At 35.5% G+C, this 22,679-nt stretch overlaps 1 protein-coding gene across 1 annotated transcript in view; it reads right to left on the reverse strand.

Moving 5' to 3' along the window:
* LOC131071147 (PP2A regulatory subunit TAP46) overlaps positions 1-22,679 on the reverse strand; it is an 87,541-nt gene that overhangs the window by 16,763 nt on the left and 48,099 nt on the right. The window contains exons 6-8 of the mRNA XM_058006866.2: positions 21,959-21,994; positions 17,951-18,022; positions 15,092-15,372 (exon numbers count right to left, since the gene is read on the reverse strand). Of these exons, the coding sequence (XP_057862849.1) occupies positions 15,092-15,372; positions 17,951-18,022; positions 21,959-21,994 (389 nt within the window). The remainder of the gene's footprint in view (positions 1-15,091; positions 15,373-17,950; positions 18,023-21,958; positions 21,995-22,679) is intronic.

Raw genomic sequence — 22,679 nt, forward strand, 5'->3', positions numbered from 1 at the left:
TTTGGATTAGGACAAAACAAGCCATCAAAGAACTTACAAAAAATAGAACCTTACAAAAAATGGAAACTACTAAAAATAGTAAGTTCAAGTTTTGGCAAAATTAGACCAATCTAAGAGGTAGTGAAATCCCTAAAAACTAAGAACTTTCTAAAAATAGAAAGTTGCTCAGAATTTGCTCAAATTTCACAAGTAGGTTCCTTAGAGGGTCTTGATTCCAATGCAATGCTCAGTTTTCCCAAAACACTAAAGGAAATGCTTCAAATCCAAGTCTGGAGGATGAAACCTTAAAACGGACAAAACAGGCTCCAGACTTGGCCAAAATTGCTCAAATGAGCTGCAAAATTGATTAAACCGACTCCCAAACACCCGCAAACTAAGGAGACTGACGAGACTGTCGTGAAAAGACCCCAAAAGACTAAGATCAAAAGACCGAGAGGGCCTAAAAATTAGGGGGTCCCCATTTGGAATGGGGTGATGTGTAATTAGGTTCCAGCAATTCCCAAGTTTCACTCTTATTGATTTGATCCAACTCTTCTTTCATAGCTGAAACCCAAGATTTATCTTCTGTTGCCTCTTCAAAAGTCTTTGGTTCAATTATGGACAGCAATGAAATATCATCATCCTCGTAGTAATTTACTTTTCTTCTTGATGCTATAGGTTTGTCCTCTTGCATAGTCTGATTAATAGGATGGTTTTTCTCAACAAATCTTGATGTGGACTTAAGAGAAGTTCTGATTGTAGTTGTGTTTTTGTCATGTGAAGTTGTAGGACTAGCTGATGCATCTGTTGTACTAGACTGATTTTTTGTTGTTGCACCCTCAAAACATGAACCAACACATTCATTTTGATTGTTATTAGGTGTATTTCCAACATTATTGCTTGCTGTCCCAACTTGTGAATTGGTAGGAATTGGTTGGCCAACATTTTCAGCTTCATCACCCTACAAGCTATCATTACAACTTTGCAATCTCTTAGAAGAATCAGCAATCTCATGAATTTTCACATTAGTACTTTCAACTATCTTATGCAATCTCTTATTGAAACATTTATAGGCTTTACTTGTTAAAGAATATACTAGAAAAATACCCTCGCCTGCTATAGGATCAAATTTGCCTAAATTATCTTCATCTCTTTTAATATAACATGGGCTGCCAAAGATTTTAAAAATACTTAACAATTGCTGCCCTACCATTCCATAATTCATATGGTGACTTCTCATGCTTTGCCCTTACCAAACTTCTATTCTAAATATAAACAGCTATATGAACTACTTATTTCCAAAAACAATCACTTGCCTTAGATTCATTCAACATGCTTCTAGCCATCTCCTGGATTGATTTGTTCTTTCCCTCAACCACCCCATTTTGTTGAGGTGTCCCAGCTGCTGAAAATTGTCTCTTAATGCCATGCTTCTCACAAAAACTCACGAGTTCATTAGAGGTAAACTCACCTCCGTTGTCTGATCATAGGCATTTGATTTTCAATCCCTTTTCACTTTCAACCAAAGCTTTGAAAGCTTTGAACTTCTCCAAGGCTTCTGATTTTTCCTTCAAAAGGCCACCCAAGTCATACATGAGCAATCATCAATTAATAACATAAAGTATCTCTCACCTTGCATGCTTGCGGTTCTTGTTGGTCCGCACAAATCAGTATGAACCAGCTCTAGAGGCATTGTGCTTGAGTACTCTTTTGCTTTAAAACTCCTATGAGTTTGTTTGCCAAATTGAAAATCTTTACACACTGTGTCAAATGGTTTAGTGAGTTTTGGCAAGTCTCTCACTACTTTCTTCTTGCTGATCTGAACAAGACTATCAAAGTTTATATGACCAAGTCTCATATGCCACAACCAAGATTCATCAAGTACACTCAAGCAACAAGTTTCACTTTTAGAATCATCAAGAATATACAAGTTATTCGCTGCCCTAGTTGCTTCAGCAATATGAGTGCCATCTTTACTAATCTTACTATGACCTTGATCACACAACTGATTGACACTAAATAAATTATGTTTCAGGCCTTCAACAAACAGCACATTCTCAACTTTAGTCTTAGCATTACTCGACATGAGTGTACCTTTATCAGCAACTCTAGTAGATGAGTTTCCACCAAATGTAACCTTACCACTATTAGATTTCTTGAGAGTTAAGAACTTACTCTCATCTCCGGTCATGTGTCTGGAGCAGCCACTATCCACATACTATATATCTCTCTCATTATGTGCAAGAAGGGCTATTTGCACAATCAGAGACTTAGTGTCAGCCTCTTTCTCTTTCTTTCTCCAAATTTTGGTTTCCTTTATATTGTTGTTAACATACTTCTTCGAAAAGTCTACCTTGTCATTCTTACAAAATCTTGCACTGTGCCCAATGTTATTACATTCATAGCAAACATAAGTATAATCACCTAGAGAAGCAAAAGAGTTCTCGTTTGCAAAAACGAAACTATTTCTAAAAGACATTCTACAATTTGCTGCCTTGTGTCCAAAATAGTTAAAAGCAAAACGGTAACCATTAAAGAATGAATGATTAAACCTAGTTAAGTGTGCTTGTCTAGAACTGAAAGGTTGCCTGAAAGCAATATTTCTGGTTTTTGAAAATGAAAACCTTGAGCTTTCACCATTAGATGTCTACTGTCCTGCCTTCGAACTTTCTCCTTCTTCGAGACCAACACCACCCTTGTCTGAGGACTGTTTTTGAGAAGCTAACAGGTTATCCAACAAAAGTGAACCTTTCTGATTTATCTCTTCATGATTCAGCAGTGTGGTTGATTTTTCTATCTTCCTAGGAGAAGCTATCTTAGCTTCAAGTTTTTCACAACTTTTAGACATATCTTTAATCTGATTTTTCAATTCCTCTTCAAGTTTCTTAGCCTCATCAATCTGAAATTTCAGATCATTTACTTGTTTCTCTGCATCTTCAAGAGCTTGTGATTTTTTAACTTTTTCTTCAATTTCTTCCTTGAGCAGCAACTTCAGATTTAAGTTTTTCTTCTTTAGACTTTTGATTTCACTGAGAGCACTTACCAATCCTTGTTCAAGGTCCACTTCTCCATCTTCTTCATCAAAAACATCTTCATCTTCTTAATTTTCAATTTGAGATTCTTCTAGGGCCATAAACAAAATCTCATCACTCTAAAATTCTTCATCATTTCCTTCCAAAGAATCACTTTCCTTCTTTGAATATAAACTCTTCTTGGATTTCCATGTCTTCTTGTCCTTTCATTTGAAGTTCTTTTTGTAGAACTTTGGCTTCTTTTCATTACCGTTGTCTTCATCATTTTCATAAGGACATTTAGCTGCAAAATTTCCATCCTTTCCACAATTAAAGCACTTGAGAGGCATCTTCTTCTTTCGTTTGCTAAATTCCTTCCTTACCCTTTTCATGAACAAAGCTTCCTTTGAATTTGAATCAACATCAAAACTTTCACTTGATATTTGCTCCTTTTGTTTGCCTTTCTTTGAGACTTTGAAAGCAATCTCTCTTTTGGATGATTTTGTGTTTGTCCTCATCTAATATGCTGTTAATATACCATGAAGTTTGTCAATGGACAATTTATCAAGATCAGTCATCTCCTCTATGGCTGAGATCTTAGCATCAAATCTTAAAGGTAAAGACCTTAAGATTTTCTAAATAACCAAACTATCATCAACCTTCTCACCAAGACCTTTTAAAGAATTCACAACTTCATCTACTCTCAGAAAGTATGCTGCAACATTCTCATCTTCTTTCATTTTCAGACTTTCAAACTGCACTCTATGAGTCTGAAGCTTGGCTTTCTTCACTTTTTCATCTCCTTCATAAGCATTTGTGAGTTTATCCCATATAGCTTGAGAACTGTCACAATGCATAAGCTTTCACAAACTCAAATTTTGACAATCCACACAAAATAGCATTCATAGCCTTTGCATTGCTTTCAAAGGCTCTCTTTTCATCGGCAGTAGATGGAGCATTCTAAGGAGGTGTGTAGCCTGACACAACATTGTTTCACACATCAAAGCCAAGGGACATTAGATATGCTCTCATCCTAACACACCAGAAGGCATAATTTGATCCATCAAATAAGGGAGTTTTGTTCGTGGTGAGACCTTCCACAACATTCATCTTCAAACACCAATAGGATCAGCTCTAAAGCTTTTAAGCCTTAATAGAAGGTACGTACTCTGATACCAATTGAGAAACACGCAGCCAATACTGAGAGGGGGGGGGGGGGGAGGGCCTGAATTAGTATTGGAGATTTTGATCAATTTTTAAAAACAAAGCTAAATGATACACAAAAGATCAATAAACCACAACCACAAGATTTTCTCGTGGAAAACCCTTTTGGGTAAAACCCACAGCATCAAATGACATTCATTAGCTTCAAACAGGCACCAACCCAATTACAAGAGATAAGTAAAAGAGAGCACCAACCTCTGTAAGTAACTTCGTCTTTGTATCATATCATCTCAATAGCAACTCATTAGCATTCTTGTTCAATAAAACAAATCCTTCAAGAGCTCTTGTTACTTGAAAGTTAATTTAGAAACCTGTTGTGACGTATTCACACATCGCCCCATTGCAAATGGGGACCCCTCCTTTCTGCTTTCTAGGGTTTGCTTTTTAGGTCTTTTAGGTTCTTGTCTATTGACCTTTTGCATTTGAAGGGTCGCCAGGGGGCTCATTAGGGTAGCAAGCTCTGCTTGAGTCAAGTGGATCTCCTCAAGAGGTCAAGTCAATTGAGTGATTAGGGGTAATTTAGATCATTCCTAGGGTGTCTTTTTGTGTACTATCTAGTCGCACTTCAAGTTGCTAAATCAAACCTTGGTTGAATGCATAATGTCCTCCTAGGTCCCATCCCTTACATCAAGGGCAAAGCGAATTCGTCTTGAGAAGTCTGGAATGTCATCCTGATCCTCAAATGCCCTGAAATTTGGCTAAGTCTGTAATGTCGTCCTAATCCTAAAATTTGACTAAGTCTGGAAAATTGAAAAATCCACGAAAAACTAGATTTTGCATTATAACTCCTGGAGGTCCGAAACCACTCTCAAACATCCTGATAGTATATATGGAATATAACTTAAAATATATGTCACTTATACTTAAATGTTATATTCCATATATGAATCCTGACGGAGAGGCTAAAATGTCAAATTTTGCTCCTAACCCTTCCAAAGGGTCTAGAGGGAATTTCAATTTCGCTATGAACCCTTCTATGGAATATAACTTAAAGTATATGTCACTTATACTTAAATGTTATATTCCATATATGAATCCTGACGGAGAGGCTAAAATGTCAAATTTCGCTCCTGACCCTTCCAAAGGGTCTAGAGGGAATTTCAATTTCACTCTTGACCCTTCCAAAGGGTTCAGAGCGAAATTCCACAAAGGACCTAAATTTTTCACCTAAATCATTGAATTGTCGAGCAAATTTGCAAGGATATGGAAGGAAATTGATCTAGGATCAAGTCTAAGACAAGTCAAGTCAATTTGAAGGTGAATTGAGCCTAGAATAGCAATTTCGCTCCTGACCCTTCCAAAGGGTCCAGAGCGAATTCCTCTATAAGACACTCTACATTGCCCAAAGCCATGAACTAGCTCATTCCCAGGCATTTGCGAAGGCAAAACACTTATTTGGAGTGAAGAAATGTGAAAATGAAGTCAGGATTTGAGCCCAAGGAGGAATTTCGCTCCTGACCCTTCCAAAGGGTCCACAGCGAAATTCATATAAAACCCTATTTTTCACAAAATCTTGAGCTATGTGTCAACTTAAAGAGCAAATTTGCATGGTCATGATGGAAGGAAGCCTTGTTGATATGTGGCGACTGATCAACAAAGTACTGTACACTCAGCACGTATCCTCGCCCTTTTTTTGTTGATGAAAACTGACATTGTAATAAAACCCTAAAAAGGCCAACTTTATTTGTTGCCCTAAAAATGCATGTTATAAGCAGTTGGGATGCTAAAGGCATTGCGAGGTTGATGTACTGTTTTTGTTGGATAATAAGAAAGATTGGACGATTGTGTATGGTGGACGTAACCCATTCTGGGTGAACCACGTTAAATCTCTGTGTTATCTGTGTTCTGTTTTATTCCTTTTATCTTTTGTATTTAAATTTGCATATAATTGTTAGTTCATATTTGCTTTGGATCTACTTGAAACCCTAACAAGCCTAAAAAGTGTGTCCAAGGCATGAAAAGGAGAAAGGAAGTAAGAAATTAGCTCAAAATGAGAATTTTGCTCCTGACCCTTCCAAAGGGTCCAGAGCGAAATCCTCATTTGACCCTCAATTTTGGCCTAAGGCATTGAAAATGAAGATTTTTGAGCCAAGTGGATGGCAAGTGGACTTGAATATGGCGAGAGGAGGGTGAGTTTGATCAATTTTGAAGATGGATTGGATGAAAGAGGTGAGAAATCAATCTTACTCAACTTACAACCTGTGATCATTGGTGTACTGACAGGTTTGCAATCCTCCATTTGGAATTTCTTAAGCATCTCTTTGGTGTATTTAGTATGAGAGAGAAATATACCTGCATCCAATTGAGACACTTGCAACCCAAGAAAAAATGAAAGCTCTCCTATCATAACATTTTGGATTTTGTTTGCATTTCGGTGGCAAAATATTTGCAAACATTATCAACACCACCGAAAGCAATGTCATCAACATAGACTAGTACCACAAATACATGATCACCAATTGACTTGAAATATAGGTTGCTACCTACATTACCACTACTAAAACCCTATTGAAGAAGATGTTGATCCAACCTGGAGTGCCAAGCCCTAGGAGCCTGTTTTAGACCATACAAGGCCTTTTTTAATATGCACAAATAATCTTCTTTTCCTGGACATTTAAATCCTTCTGGCTGTTCCATATAAACCTCTTCTTCCAAATAACCATTTAGAAACGCAAGTTTAACATCCATTTGCCAAACTTTAAAAAAATTATGAACTGAAAAAGCCAAAAACATTCGAATAGCTTCTAATCTGGCTACGGGAGCAAATGTTTCATCAAAGTCAATCACCTCAATTTGTGCATATCCTTTGCACATTAGCCTAGCCTTATTTCTCACAATTTTACCATCCTCATTTAGTTTATTCCTAAATGCCCACTTGGCACCAATTACATTTTTATCAATAGGCCTAGGGAACAATTTCCAAGTTTTGTTTTTCTCTATTTGAATTAATTCCACTTTCATAGCATTAATGCAGTTTTCATCACTACTGGCCTCATTATAAGAGTTAGGTTCTAATTCAAAAACCAAAGAAAGATATACCTCTTCATTACAATGTTTGGTGATTTTTCTTCGTGTTTAAACACCATCATCAATATGACCAATTATATGTTGCTCGGGATGGTTTTTCTTTACAAATTTTGAGGGAGCCTTTTCACTGTCATTTTCAAGAGCCACTTCACCACCATTTTCAGAACCTATTTCAACACTATCATGTTTAGAAGCATTATTTTCAGAATTCTTAGCAACATTTTCAGGTTCTTTGCCTACAATAGGTTCTTCAAGGTTATCTTCCTACAAAATCTCATCCACTTTCACATTAGCACTTTCAATAACCCTTTTCAATCTAATATTATAACATTTGTAAGCCTTGTTATGTGTAGAGTAACCAAGAAAAATACCCTCATCACATCTAGGATCAAAACTTCCCAAATTATCTTAATCTCGTCTAATAAAACATCTACTTCCAAAGACTTTAAAATATTTAACAAAAGCAAATTTGCCATACCAAAGATCATAAGGATTTTTCTTACTATTGGGCCTCAATTGTACTCTGTTAAGAGTATATACTGTTGTGTGTACAACTTCTACCCAAAACTTATCTGAGATTTTGGCTTCGTTAAGAAGAGTCCTTGACATTTCTTTAACTGTTTGATTTTTCCTTTTGACCACACCATTCATGTTGTCGTGTCCTTGCTGCAGAAAACTGCCTTTTAATGCCAAATTTCTCACAATAATCATCAAATTCGTTAAAAACAAATTCACCACCATTGTCAGATCTAAGACACTTGATTTGAAAACCACTATCTTTCAACCATTGTTCTAAAGATTTTAAACTTCTCAAATGCCTCGGATTTTTCCTTTAGAAAAGTCACCCATGTCATTCTTGAAAAATCATCCACAAATAGCATAAAAAATCTTTTATTTATTAACCCTTTAGCTCTAGTTGGTCCACAGAGATCAGTATGAATTAACTTTATGGGGTGCAAACCTGAATATTCTTTTGGCTTAAATCTAGAAATAGTTTGCTTGCCCTGTTGGCATTCTTTACAGATAATATTTTTAGGCTTTACAATTTTAGGCATGTGTCTAACTGAATTCATGGAACTGACTTTAACAAGATTGCCAAAATTTACATGACCGAATCTTCTATGCCAAAGCCAACTTTCATCAAACTAACTCAACATACAATTTTTACCTTTTACCTCACTTAAATCATAAACATTACTTTCAGTTCTTTTGCCTTAAGCAACAAGTTTTCGTGATTTAGATTTTCTTATTTCACATCCTTGAGCATTAAAGAACACAAAATATCCAACATTTTGACAATTAAAACAGATTACACTGAAATTCTTCAAATAATCAAAACAAATTCTGCTAATAAAATTAACATTCCTTTGTGGCACAACTCTACAATTAACTGCTTAATGACCAAAATAGTTCCAAAGATTACAATAGCCATGAAAGGAATAATATATGTTTGTTGTCAATCTTCTACTAGGAAAATACCATTGTGAATATCTTTGTTGTCTCTAAACTTAACAAATTTATTGCTTTTGTCTTTGTCACTGGAACTTTGGCCTTTTTCAAAACCCAAACCACATGTGCTCTTATTTGACATTTGTTTAGTTAGCGTTTCATCTAACAATTCTTAACTCTTTTCAAATTTAACTTGTTTATCAAAACCTATCTTTAATTGTTTAAGTTCATTCCTCAAATTGACAACTTCACTTTCTAACTTTAAAAAAAATTCAGATTTTAATAAGAGTTCAAAATTAATTACTTCAGTTTGTCTTTTACCTTCTTCGATTTCAACCTTCAAGTTGATGATTATCTTATTCCTTTCCTCAAGTTACCTATTTAGGGTATCTCTTTCCTTCAATGCTCACATCTTCTGTTGTGAATTCTCCCTCTTCAATCTCTTGATTTCATCTAAGGCAAACAAAAGTTCTCCTTCAAGACGCATTTCACTTTCTTCATCATCTTGCAACTCCTCATCATTTTGATTTGCACTGATAGGTCCAATTGCCATAAACAGTGTTTCAGCACTAGACTCTTCAATGTTTTCTGAATTTGAATTGTCTTCTTTAATACATAAGCTTTTCTTCTTTTTTGAAATTTTTTCTTGTTTGAAAAAAGATTGTCCTTTATACTTCTTTTTGAAGCCTTCCTCATTATCTTTGTCATCCTTGTCATAAGGACACTTAGCAGCAAAGTGTCTGGTTCTTCCACAATTGAAGCACTTAAGGGATAACTTTCCTTTGCACTTACCAAAACTCTTTTTTAGTTTCTTCACCAAGTATGCAAGTTCTTCTTCCATGCTACTATCTGAATCTGAACTTTCTTCTTTTGCCTTATTCGTTGCTTTGAAGGCAGCCTCTCTCTTTGTATCTTCTAGTGGAACCAATCTCATTTCATAAGCAGTCACGATGCCATGTAGATCATGTATTCTAATTTTACCAAGGTCTCTTGCCTCTTCAATAGCAGAAATCTTTGCATTGTATCTAGAGGGTAGAGATCGTAAAAATTTCTACACAACAATAGAATCTTTCACTACTTCTCCAAGACCCTTAATTGCATTTACTATCTCATCAATTCTAAGGCGACAGTCTCCAATTCATTCGTCTTCCCTCATTTTCAACTCTTCAAACTTAGCCTTGTAAGTTTGCAACTTTGCCTGCTTAACCTTATCATCTCCCTCATAGATGCTCTTCAACTTGTCCCATAACTCCTTGGCTGTTTGACAATGCATTACTTTAACAATCTCAATGTTAGACAATCCACAAAGTATAGCATTTTTAGCTTTATCATTACTCTCATAATCTCCTTTTTTTGTAGGATGAATTAAAACATGTGAAGGCATTGTATAACCATTAACTATTGGCATCCAAACATCAAACCCTAAAGATGACAAATAGCTCCCCATCCTTATCTTCCAAAATGCATAGTTAATGCCATCAAATAATGGTGCCTTATTAGAAGATCCTTCCTGACTAGCCATGTGTTCTATACTTAGGACCTACTTAAATTGATTAAGTCTTTTTCCAAGTACTTGGCTCTAATACCAATTGTAGAGCACAAATTTACTACTGAGAGGGGGGATGAATCAGTAGTAAATGAAATAACTTGAATTCTTACCCAATTAATTCTTTCCAAAAATTTACTCAAAAACTTTTAATCTTAATCCTGAAATGAAAGCACCAATATAAAACATAAAGAAAACATCACACAATGAGACCAATGCACAAAGGTATACGTGGAAACCCAATTTGGGAAAACCATGGTGAGAAATGCTGCTAGGATCTACCATCCTAATATAGCCTCACAGTTAATCCTTTTACAATATTTTGAGCACCAACTCAATCAAAAACTTCAAGAGAGCACCAAACCTCCAAATACACAACACAATGACTTGCACCAACTCAAGAATCTCAGAGCACCAACTCCAGAACAAGTTCAGTTACACAGTTCATTTTCTTATAGATCAAATATACAAGTCTGCTTTTACAAACTGAAGCATTAAAATAGAATAGGAAGTCTGATTTTGCTATTATAAAAAACTCTAAAATTTTAAATTAGAAAAAAAATTAAAAATGCAAGCCTACAATATGTACAAACTAACAAAAGTTTAAAACGAAGATCAAAAAACATTATAACAAATAGTGAAACTTGTTTCTTTTCTTCCAAAAATAAATAAATAAATAAATAAAAAAATAAATAAAATTGTTAAAAGACTATTAAAGAGGGTGAAATGCTTAACCTTGGATGATTAAATCTCCTTTGAGAAAGCTATCTTCCCTCCTCTGGCACTCCTTGATCTATCCCCTTCAAAAAAGACCAGCTACCCTTCAAAATGCCAAAATGAGAAAAGAGAAAATGAATAGAGAAAACTGTGTTTTGTCTAGGGCAAAATGATGCTATAAGGGGCATATTTGGATTTCAATCTAACAAAAAAAGTTTTTTTAATATGATTTGGGCACTTTTTGGCCTTGGGACCTTATAGTCTTCTAACTTGATAAAATAGAAATTCTAGGGAAAAACAATGATATATGATGTGTTCAAATCTTGTTAAGAAAACTTGTGGACATTTTGAATACTCTTGAATGCCTTTGTCTGCTTGTATATGTTTTTTGTGAGCTTTTATATCCATTGTTGTGTCTTCAATGTGTATTACTTGTATGTCGGACGTGTGCCAAATATGGAGCAAAGAGAAGGGTAAGTTTCCAGAGAAGGCTCAATCTGTGCTTTTACTTATCTGTTGGTAGTCGGCTCAAAAAGTGCTCTAGCCAGAGCTTGTTGTTTGATCTCTTAGTATAGGCTTACTATTTGAATCACTTTGTGACACACTCTCTTCCATATCATAGTGTTGTTATATTAGCATCTTAGAATATAGATACACTATGTTGCACTAGATTCCATCATCCTGCCAATTTCAAATCATTAGACGTCCTCGTGCAAGGTCAATAGTTCTTCGTGTCATGAAGAACTCCAAGGAAGCATAAATGCTTTGCGGTTGGGCGGTAAAGTGCTCCAATAGTCATCTCACCCATGGTGTACTCGTGCAAGATAGAGGTTGGGATCTCCTGTCAAGAATTATCATCAGCTTTTTAACATAATGACCACCATATCCTCTTCTTCCATCTTGTGACCAATGGCATCCAGTTGATTGTGAATGTCTTTGATCTTCATAAGATGATCCTACAAAGACATCTTGTCACCCATCATAATCAAGAACATGTGTTCTTAACCAAGAAATCTCTACCTTTATCTGACATCTCGTGTAGATCCTTTAGGTGAGTCCAAATCTTTTCAGCAATCTTGCTAATGTCGCTTTTGGAAGCATCTCATCGATGACTAATAACTTGAGAAACATAACCGCTTCATGATTACACTCATCAAACTTGTCTTGATCTTTGTCTATCACTATGGGACGAGCAATATTGCCCAAAACAATCTGGTCTAGACACATACTCAAAAATAGAGCATCATCTTCTTCCAAGAATTGTAGTTATTGTCGTTGAAGAGTTGATTGCCTTCCAACATGATGTTGGTCAATCTGATTTTTCTGAAAAACTAGTCAAAACCTTCAACAAGTAGCTAGCACACATTTTGAGGCAATCAGCCCAAAAATTAAACACCTTGATTTTGGTTAAAAATCAATTAAAAAAAACACAGGCACCCCCAATTTTAAAATAATCGGTCAAAACAAAACCAACGATAAAAAAATGAAGTCACACAGAACAAACCCACAATATCTACAGGCATAAAAAAAAACATTCACGCAATGCAGTCCAATGTGACCAAGAACGGATCCATTTGCGGGAGTAAAATCAACGAAAACCCTTCACGCAGATGTGGCCACAACAACACAAGAGAAACCTTTATGCAGCCCAATTTTTTTCAAAAAAAAGGCGAGTTGTAGACATAATTTCTCTCGACGTGCAAATAAGATGCAGAACTTCGCACAGAAAAATATAATCAAAACCTTGCAAACAATTTAGATCAACCCACAACCTAAATCCTCAAAATATTCTTGTGAATTTTTACTCGAAAAAAACGTGATTCTATGAAAATAAGAAACCCTTGATTTCTCTCCAAAAACCTTTCTGTGATTTCTCCTAAAAAGAAATCCTCCAATTTTATTAAAAAAACCAAACAAAATATCTTCTGAAAAAATCTTCACAAACTTTTTCAAGTAAAACCATGATTCTTCATAAAAAATTGTTTCAAAAAATTTTTGGAATTAATTCCAGGTAACCACAAATTTTTAAAAATAATCCGTCAAAAAATCTTTCCCCGCACTGATACCATGAAATGATAATTGAACGTTCGATATTAACAAATAAGATGAAAGCTCCTTAAATAGAGAGTACAAGCAATGTTTCTATAAAAGAAAGGATTGAGAATGAAAGACAGAAAGGAAAGATTCTAAAACTAAGTAGAGACAGAAAGGAAACTTCCTAAAACTAACTAGATGACCATTACACACTAAATATAACAATATTACTTTAATATGCATCACAATGGAATTTTGTTATGTTGGTTGAATGTTCAACTTAAAAGTCAAGTATGGAATATATCAGTATAGTCTTAAGCAGATTGGTTGGAACCTTCATGAAATTTCTTAGTTTCCAATAGAACAATTGGATTCTTTCAAGATTTCTACAAAACCATTTCAAGTATCTACAAGGGTTAAGTCACCCTCCTGGATAATTCAGTTTCTAGAGATCTTCTCTTGATCAAAAAAGTAATTGATTGCAAACTATAAGTAAAGGAATTTTAGTTTTTTATCTAGAGCATCAACATGTATTTTTCCTTCAAAAATAGAGGTATCCATATATAATTGTTCCTTATTTGATGCAGATGTTAAGTAACTGACAATACGTGCCTGTCCCAAGTATAATGTTGCTCCAAATCATCTCCCTATCATTGCAAAGTATTTTCTATTTTCTTCTAAAACATTTCTAAAGTCAGCAACTCTAGCCTGGATTTACCTGCCATCTGTAATCTGTATAGATTGTGATGGTAGGATAAAGGGTCATAGGTTTTGTGATCAAGCTTCTTACAGTCAACCCTCATGTGAGTGGGCTTGCAAAATGCAGAGAAGGATTCAGAATAAAAAAACTCTAGCACCATTGGCATGTCAAACGAAGTGCATCCTTGACATAACCACTAATTGTTAAAAATACTCTAAATAGCTCTGGTTCATAGCCCAAGTGTGCAAGGAAGAAAACACACAAAAGCAGATTCAAAAGTGTCACACACGAAAGTGAATGAAAGAACCATAAGGGCACAAATACAATATTCAAATGTGCTTAGACAAAGTAAAAACACAAGCACTGAGACACCATGCTAGAAAGAGTAACTGCGAAGTTGGGTACAGAGATCCAGGAGGTCAGATCTGTACCACAGGATATTTATCTATTTCATGACAATTGGGACAATGGATACAATATATTATTATACAGGTGTAGAAGATTAAGAGACATTGTGGCAATCACAAGAAACACAACCACTCATCTGATGGTTCATTTCTTCTACTGTGTTGTTGTCTGGATACTCTACAGAACAGCTTACAAAACAAGGCTACCACTGTCAGAATTGTGGAACATGGAATAAGAGAATTAGATCTAAATGATATTATCATGTCCTTTTGTGAAGGCCTCAAAGCTTGTGGTGAAAAGGGCATGAGGAGCTCAGTCCCATCATTGTATCAGGAGTTTATTAGAGTGCTAGAACCTCCCAGATCAATTACTACAAATGGAAAGTCTCAAGACAGGAAAAAAGAAAAGAAATATGCCATTGTAGGTAAGGACATGCTATACATTTTTTGATGATAAACAGGTCGACTATAAGCTAAAGCCTAAAATTCTGATTTTTATTCTTATAAACAAGAAAACAATGTGCTACAGACACAATGTACGCACAAAAATATCCATCATTCACAAGTTCTGTTATTTTAGAGCTGAGATTATATATTAAACACAAAAAATGTTCACCATCAAACTTATGAAGTCTATGTTCATCCATCATGCTGGCTTCTACAACTTAACATCTCAACAATAAACCAGGTGATATTGGTTAGCATAGATTTTAAAAATTTACAGAAAATACGGTTTAAAATGCTCAATATTTTGTTATAACTTTATGACATCTGAGAGGCCTAACTCATCCATCTCTTTTAAGTATTTTGGGATAGAACAAACATGAGGCAATATTGGAAAGAAATAAAACTTAAACAAAGTATAATTTCATCATGATGTAAAAGCAAATTGTTCTAGTACAAAATCCGGATTTAGCCATTGATTAGAGAAAAGAAATCCTTTCAATTGATTTGTTACTTTACAGCCATAAATCTCAAGCATGATAAGCATACCAACCTGTGCCTTGGCTGAAACACTTGAGCAGCAATTTGCTCTCTTTCAGTGGCTAAGTTGCCACTTATTTGACTGCGAGGTCCAAACAACAGAGGCCTATGTTTATGTTCATTTGCATGTAGCGGATTTGCTCTTCCTTCAAGGACATCCGTAGCAAATGTAGCACATGTGATAGGCTGCATTGGCTTCTCAAATTGTGATCTCCTTGCTGCATTCATGTGCCATGCCTCTGCTTTTTTCAATCGCTCTTCAAGCAGTGTTCTCATCAACTCATTTTGGCCATTCTGTCATGTCAACTTCAGTAAGCTTTACTTTGAGCACAATAGTATGGACAATGACCAATCAATTTCAGATAAGAATGCTAATTTGATCAAGCAACTTAAAATTAAACCTAAATTGCAAATTGAGATCAAATATCATGGCATGACACCAATATACTCTGCTACAAGTGATACTCAATAATTTATCATTAGCTGTACTTAGATTATGACAAACAAATTTATATAATTTAAAAAAAATTCAGAAAAGTTAATTGGATAACTAGTGAAAGATATTGAAACAAAGAACCAGGATGCCAGCTATTTTACTTAAATGGCCCTCCATATTCCCATTCACTTCGCTATTTTCTACACTAGTCCGACCTGGTAAAAGTTTGTCTCTCATAAACATTTCTGATGTCACATATCAGCCATTGAAAGAATGTATGCAGGTCTTTTGCCAAATGATTATTGCATAAAATTTTGAGAACATAGATAGCATAAACACCAAAAATTGAAAAGCTTGCAAGGCTGATATTAAGAACCAAATCATTTACAAACACCTTAGTAAAACTGTACTTGCAAAATATTCCCTTTATATACCACCTTTCATGTAACTTATTTTTCAAACCAATAAACTTCCCAGATATTGTGATTTCCATAGCTTTCTTCTAACTTGCTGTGCCCTATTATGCATAATCCAATGAACAGAAAGACAAGAGAAAGATAAAACCACAGCTCAAAAACCATTTCTAAACAGCTCATCTCACTCCATCCAGAATTATGTTCTGCAAAAGAATGGTGAGGAAATAATTAAGTTCTCAATACGTGGTTACGAAAATTAAGTTTTTATTCTTACAGAAATCAGCAATCCCTCACCTTGAACATGAAAGCCCATTGATGTGCATTTCCTTTACAAGAAATTGCATTAAGGCATCGATTGCAAATTCTTGTCTTGCAAAGTGTTTTACCACCACAAATTTCAGAAACTTGTAAGAAGTTGCAAAATTAGTCATTTCCTCCTGATTGCTTATTTCCTTCTTCATGGTTCATTAAAAATGCCATCCACGTCATCTTTTGCAAAGGCAGAGGTAGATGGAAGTTTTAGGTGGCTATCATGACACAGCATTCAACTTTAAGAGCAGATTTTAGCCCAAGGGCAATGTTTTACAATGCTAAAAAGGATTTTACTAAAATTTTATTAGCTCCAAAACCTAAGGAAACATTAACCACAGGGTGACAGACAGATAAACATAATTCTGCCCTAATTCCTACCTCTGGAGAACTCATGGGATGCGTTGATACTCCCGACAACATTCTTACATAATTTTGTATCTGTGGTATGCTAGCTATCGAATCATAACACTAGTAATTTACTGGATGTGATAACAGATTTCAATGTTCCCATGAAGCTTCTGAATCTTTATCATAAGATGTTAAAATATTGTAGAGTACTTTCTACTAGTTAAGGAGAGTAAATGCTTTCTTGCTTTATAGAAGCCCAAATGCTTGTGGGAACAATCTAAGCATTTCAAGAAAGCCAAAACAATAGAGCATCAAAGGCAGCACTCTATGAGATCATTGAAATGTACCATCCAGAAACCTCAGAAGTAGCCATCACTGTGGATAAGGAACATCAACTGTGATAAAACTCGTGCAATCTTAAAGGAGATAAAACATCAATTAGGAATTCCACTTCAGAACTACACGATATGCCTCCAAAGACATGAGAATATATACTTGGTATTCTTTAGGCACATGCTGAACTGGCTGACAGGATCTTGGTATCTTCAAATGTATAGTGTTTATTGACATTTATCCTTAAAAGACCAAAGAGGTGTCCCCCCATCTATCTTAAGGGCATACAACAACCATATATATGAAACTCTTTGCTCAAACAAAGGCTACCACAAAAGTTGCGAGAAATTGGAAGGCTTGGCATCAATAGTGCAGTCAAATATAAACTCTGGTGGAACTGAGTAGCAGTTGATGAGCTAAATAAGATCAAGAGGCAAAGAGCAACCTACTGAGGCCAAGAGCAACCTACTCTAGTGCCAATGAACTGCGATCTGAGGAAGCTCAATGCTAGCGAAGCATCACTGAAATGGTTCAAAATCAGAGGGTCTCAGATCCTGACTCTGATTGTATATAGCATAGATTGATTAAGGCAGAGCTGCTACAGAGACAATGAGAATCTATGTATCTAGAATTCTCTCATATATGACAACGGTATAGAAAAAATACAACCCAAAATTTATCAATCCAAGGGACCTAAGATCCTTTATAAGATAATATAAATGACATACTAATTAATCTATTAATGCCCATTTGTTTATCAGAAATGTATTACAGAAAGAATTGTCATTTTTACATTTCAATTCTCTAGATCTCATCTCTATTTCTATACAACTATAAGCTAATCCATATAGTTATACAGTTACACAATTTTGAAAATTTATATTGCCTAAAATTAAAGCATCTCTACATTTCAGACAGCTTAAGTAGAAAAGAGAGTAGATAACAAGCAAGCATGAAAGAGCACATCTTCTTTATTAAACTGCCTTACGATTCAATAAGTCAAAATCACATGTCTATTATCAATTACCTGATTATTATTTTCCATCATGCCAGAAACAAGTTCCTCCTCTTTCTTCAACCCATCTAGAAGATCCAGGACCTGGAAAGAAAACTGAGTGAGTTGAAATCAGGGTGTAGCACCAAAAGACCACATTATCATATTGTAACGTTTCACGGCGTTTCAGGGACGGACAACAGGGTGCACATTTTGGAGCAGCATTCTAGGGGCCATTTTTGGGGTTGGCCAGGCACCGATAGTACAAAATTAATATGTATTGCCTTAAATAAAATGTCATTAACATAATGCCACTGGGCTGGGCAACAGGGGATAGCAAAAGGAGGATGGCGAAAGACTAAAAGAAAACATATTACAATAGTGTCACAATGTTTCAATGGAAAGGGAATCTATGAAAGGATCTCACAACACTTCAATCATTATTAAGGATGGCAAGAGGCATGTGATATAGGTTTTAAATCATATTTAAGTTTCAATGTGCTTCAAGCTCTTCGAATTTGTGAAGAAAGTGCAATGGCGTCTTGATCAGATGCTGGTGGCACTAAGGTTGAAGGTGGCAAGAGGTTATGGGAGGAAGTTTGAGACAAAAATAGATGCTATAATTGGAGCTGGCAGATTAAGTGCAGGAAAGGTGTCGGATCATAGAAGCAAAAAGCTTTTGAGGAAAAAAATTTAAAAACCAAAAGCATAAGATTTTTTTAAAAACTAGGAAAAAGATTATTATTAATAAATGTAGAAAAACATTGAAAAAAAGAGAGAAAAACTTACCATTTTTTAATTTTAAGGCATTTTAATAGCATAGAGATATAGAGAGAATAAAAAGAGAGCAGGAATCTACGGTCAGGGGGGCAATGCAGTGTCCCTCATAGGGGTCTAGGGGCTGTGATCTTCATGAGGTCGAGTGGCAACACCACTCGTGACCAAGGGGGTATGCTCCCTGCCATGATACAGGGTGGGGTCAAGTAGTAGATTCCCCACCACCAAGCACAAATTCAAAACCTTTGAAACCACACAAACCTTTATGGGGCATGCTATTTTTCATAATTTTTAATTTTATCACTTTTATTCACTTTTTTAGCTAACATTTACATAATATTAATAGAATTAAATAATTATGACTTCCAATTAGAATACCAAAAACAGATAATATCCTAAAACCCTAACACTTAACCTGAAAATGGAACATTCAAAGTTGATGAAACCCTATATAAATTTACATCCCACGATTATGCTTCACGTGAATTTAATAAATGCAAAGAGCCTAAACTCCATGTAACAATTAACCTACAAAATGAATATCGACAAACACCAATAGAGGTTTCCAGACAAGGTAAAATGATTTTATCCAAACAACAAAAATAAATTGCCAGTCCTAATATAGGAATGCCGAATAAGCATGGGTTTGGTGCCTCAGGTAAGAATATGGGTTTGTATATATATATTTTATATATGTTAATATATGCAATATTAATAAAAATCATAATTTGTAAATATATATTAAAAATATTAGTAGTTTGAAAATATATAAAAAAATTGAATTATTTTAAGTACTTATAAATTTATAATTCATGGTGTACATTCTATAACAGTGACTTATTAACTCTGCTGAAATCTTGAATAAAAGCCAGGCTTCTAAAAACAACTGAGCGAGTATCAGTCAACTATAATATTGGGACAGGCTAAGGGCTTGTCCCATCTCTACATTTGAACAACAGGAAAAAGTCCCACATCTATTCCCTTATTATAATTGTAAGCAGGTGTGAAGAGCTAGGGAATGTGTTGAAGCAAAGTCCTTGATCTGCTAATTATAGGGCTAGGAAACAAAAATGAGAAAGCTGGTCTCAGTGTTCCACCAATGCTGAATCTATGCAAAGATGTAAAAAATATTGGAAACCCTGATCTCAAAGAGAAACAAATCAGAAAATCACTGAAAATTGTTACATGCGATTCAAACACAATTTTAATGAATGTAGACCGGAAGAATTTGGTTAACAAACATTGACCATAATGATTTTTTTTAACATTATTATGTCAGTGAGAAATTGTCAGCAATGGCGTTTCACAATTTTGGTGATTAATCGCACATTTTTTGGTGATTTTTGCTTCTTACTGCATGCTTTACAAATATATCTCAAGAGAACTGGCAGATCCTAATTTGTGTGTATTGACTGATGGTTAGGCTCTAGGGTCTGGCTATAGGAATCGACAGAGACCATAGCATTGTGATCCCCAAAACGCAAATTTTTTGCACCTTACCCAGCTAAATTAAGCCAAAAATAGGGATACTCCAATTTCTACAAATTTAACTATACATTACATCAGAATTAAGACAGTGACAGCAGTATGGCAACAATAAAAATTTAAAGATTAAGACAATGATATCAGTGACAGTAGTAAATAGTAATAAATATATCATGATTCAGATTCATAGCTAAGTTAATGTCAGTGACAATCTCATCGCTGAGTTAATGATTCTGGGTGCAGGATTCCATGGGGTTCTTAGAGCAGATCATCTCAACCATAGTTGAAAAACTCGGACTCGCCACGGACTTGGCAAACCAAAAATTTGGACTCGGACTCGGACTCGTGAAAGACTCGGCGAAAAAAAAAACCGTAGTTTAACAAAAAAAACATAAAGAAATTAATGCATTTAGAGAACATAAGAGCCATAATTGAAACATTACACATGTCGCATACTCATAGTTTCAAACTTTCAACTCTAAAATGTATAATACCAAGATTTCTTCAATGCTAATTATGCTTTTATATGGAACCTAATCAGACTCGGAGGTTAAATTTTCCCTACTTCCATCAGCGCAATTTCCCCCTATATTTTTCAACGGGGGTTTGGGGGCATCGCCCCTTGCGCACTCCCTATCGCAATACAAGGCGGGGTCGAGGGGCAGCGCCCCGCGAGGCCAAAAATACTTTTATTATTTTATAAAGGCGTAAGGTGTTGTTTTTATTTTATTTTTCACTCCCTCAGTTATGCCAAATGAAGGCAATTTTTTTTTTAAAAAACTCAATTTTAAAGCTTGCATGACTTTTTTTCTGGGTCGCGTGAGTCCATCTGAAAGACTCGCGAGTCCTTGGCGAGTCGACTCGTGGCTCCCATGGACTCGCGAGTCCATGGCGAGTCCACGAGTTTTAAAACTATGATCTCAACATTCATGGCATTAAGAGCTGTCCATATGGACCTTGCTTGACAAGCCTAGGGCCTGTTTGCTTGACAAGCCTAAGGCCTGTGCACAGGAATTCTTCACTCATCCTGTGGGTAATAGCTCTAGCAACATACAAACAGAAAAAGTTCCTTGATAGCCAAGATTTAGTTTTCAATAGTTGCTAGTTTAGAATTCTGTTAGTGTCAGTCACAGCATGCAAGTAATTGGATGAAACATCTTTTCATTACTGTGTTAAAAATGGCTTTTTCTCCTCCCCCACAACATAGCAAAACTGGTGAAATTCTTTTATTTTGGCACACATCTAAGTAAAGCTATACATCAACAGAAAAAGATGGTGTCACAGGCCCAACAACAGATAAATAACTAGATATAGTTTATGACACCACCAGTTCAACAGAAAATAGTAACTGCTGGGATCATTTTTTAGCAAATTCCCCCTTTTCCATCTGGGACACCTGGACATACCCTGGAACATTGAGGGACATCTCAAATGTCCCTGGCCTTCCCTAGGATGGCCAAATGTCTTACAGACATTTCCAAACATTTTGGCCATTTCATGGACATTTCAAAGTTTTGGGAAAATTTGGGGACAGCCAGGGGATGCTCCCTGCTATCCTGCTGTCTCAGAAACGGTTACGGGGACAACACTTTAAGGGCAGGGGACATGTCCCTGTGGAACATAGTAAGTATTACCGATTCAGCAATCATAAATTCAAGCAAAGTTCTACAGTTAAAAAACTTATTGAATGCCAATGAGATACCTAGTAAAGCAAATTCAAATGAATGATTCTGTTATGTAATCTAAAATTAATGCATTTAGTAATAAGTTCCCACTAACCTTACATAATGCCAATGAAATTGTAGTAAGCCAGGCCTGCAAAAGGAAAAATTAAATCAGTCGCCCATTGTGAATTTATTTTCTTCCATCAAATTCAAGCACAAAAGAATACTAGTATCTTGTTGAGCAAAGTAGTCAAAAACGTGAAACTGAAGAAAACAACTCGGTTGACCTTATCATCAGTTTATAGAAATTAGAAAATCAACACCATGAATTGAGAATTCAAATGTAAGCCTCTCTAGTAGGTTCCTCTGGTGGTCAAGGGATAGGTGCACTTTCTCAGAAAGATCAGTTGAGGGCTTTACTACATTAATCTTTTCCAGTGGAGGAGGCACCAGATATTTGCATTCTTGATGGCTATGATTCTGTAATCCTCGTAATCCAGTACACAGGAAACTACTCTATTTTGGAGAATTCAAATCCAATGACTAGATGTCCCAACAAATGAGACAGAAGGGTGAGTGATATATTGAATGAGCCACTAAACCTACGAATTGAGAATTAAAAATCGAGGAATGAGTAATAGCAAACCACTCAATTTTTGCTTTAGACCATTATAATTTACCTATTTTTGGTATCGTAGAAATTACTAACTGTTGATTAGGCGAACCATATTTCTAATGTTATCCTGTCTACCCAAATTTATGATCTAGAAGCTCAAAAACAGTCTCCATAATTCTGAGCAAACTCATAAGTGGACCGGCTCCACTATCATAACACA

Source organism: Cryptomeria japonica, chromosome 8 (assembly GCF_030272615.1).
Source record: "Cryptomeria japonica chromosome 8, Sugi_1.0, whole genome shotgun sequence".
Lineage (NCBI taxonomy): Eukaryota > Viridiplantae > Streptophyta > Pinopsida > Cupressales > Cupressaceae > Cryptomeria > Cryptomeria japonica.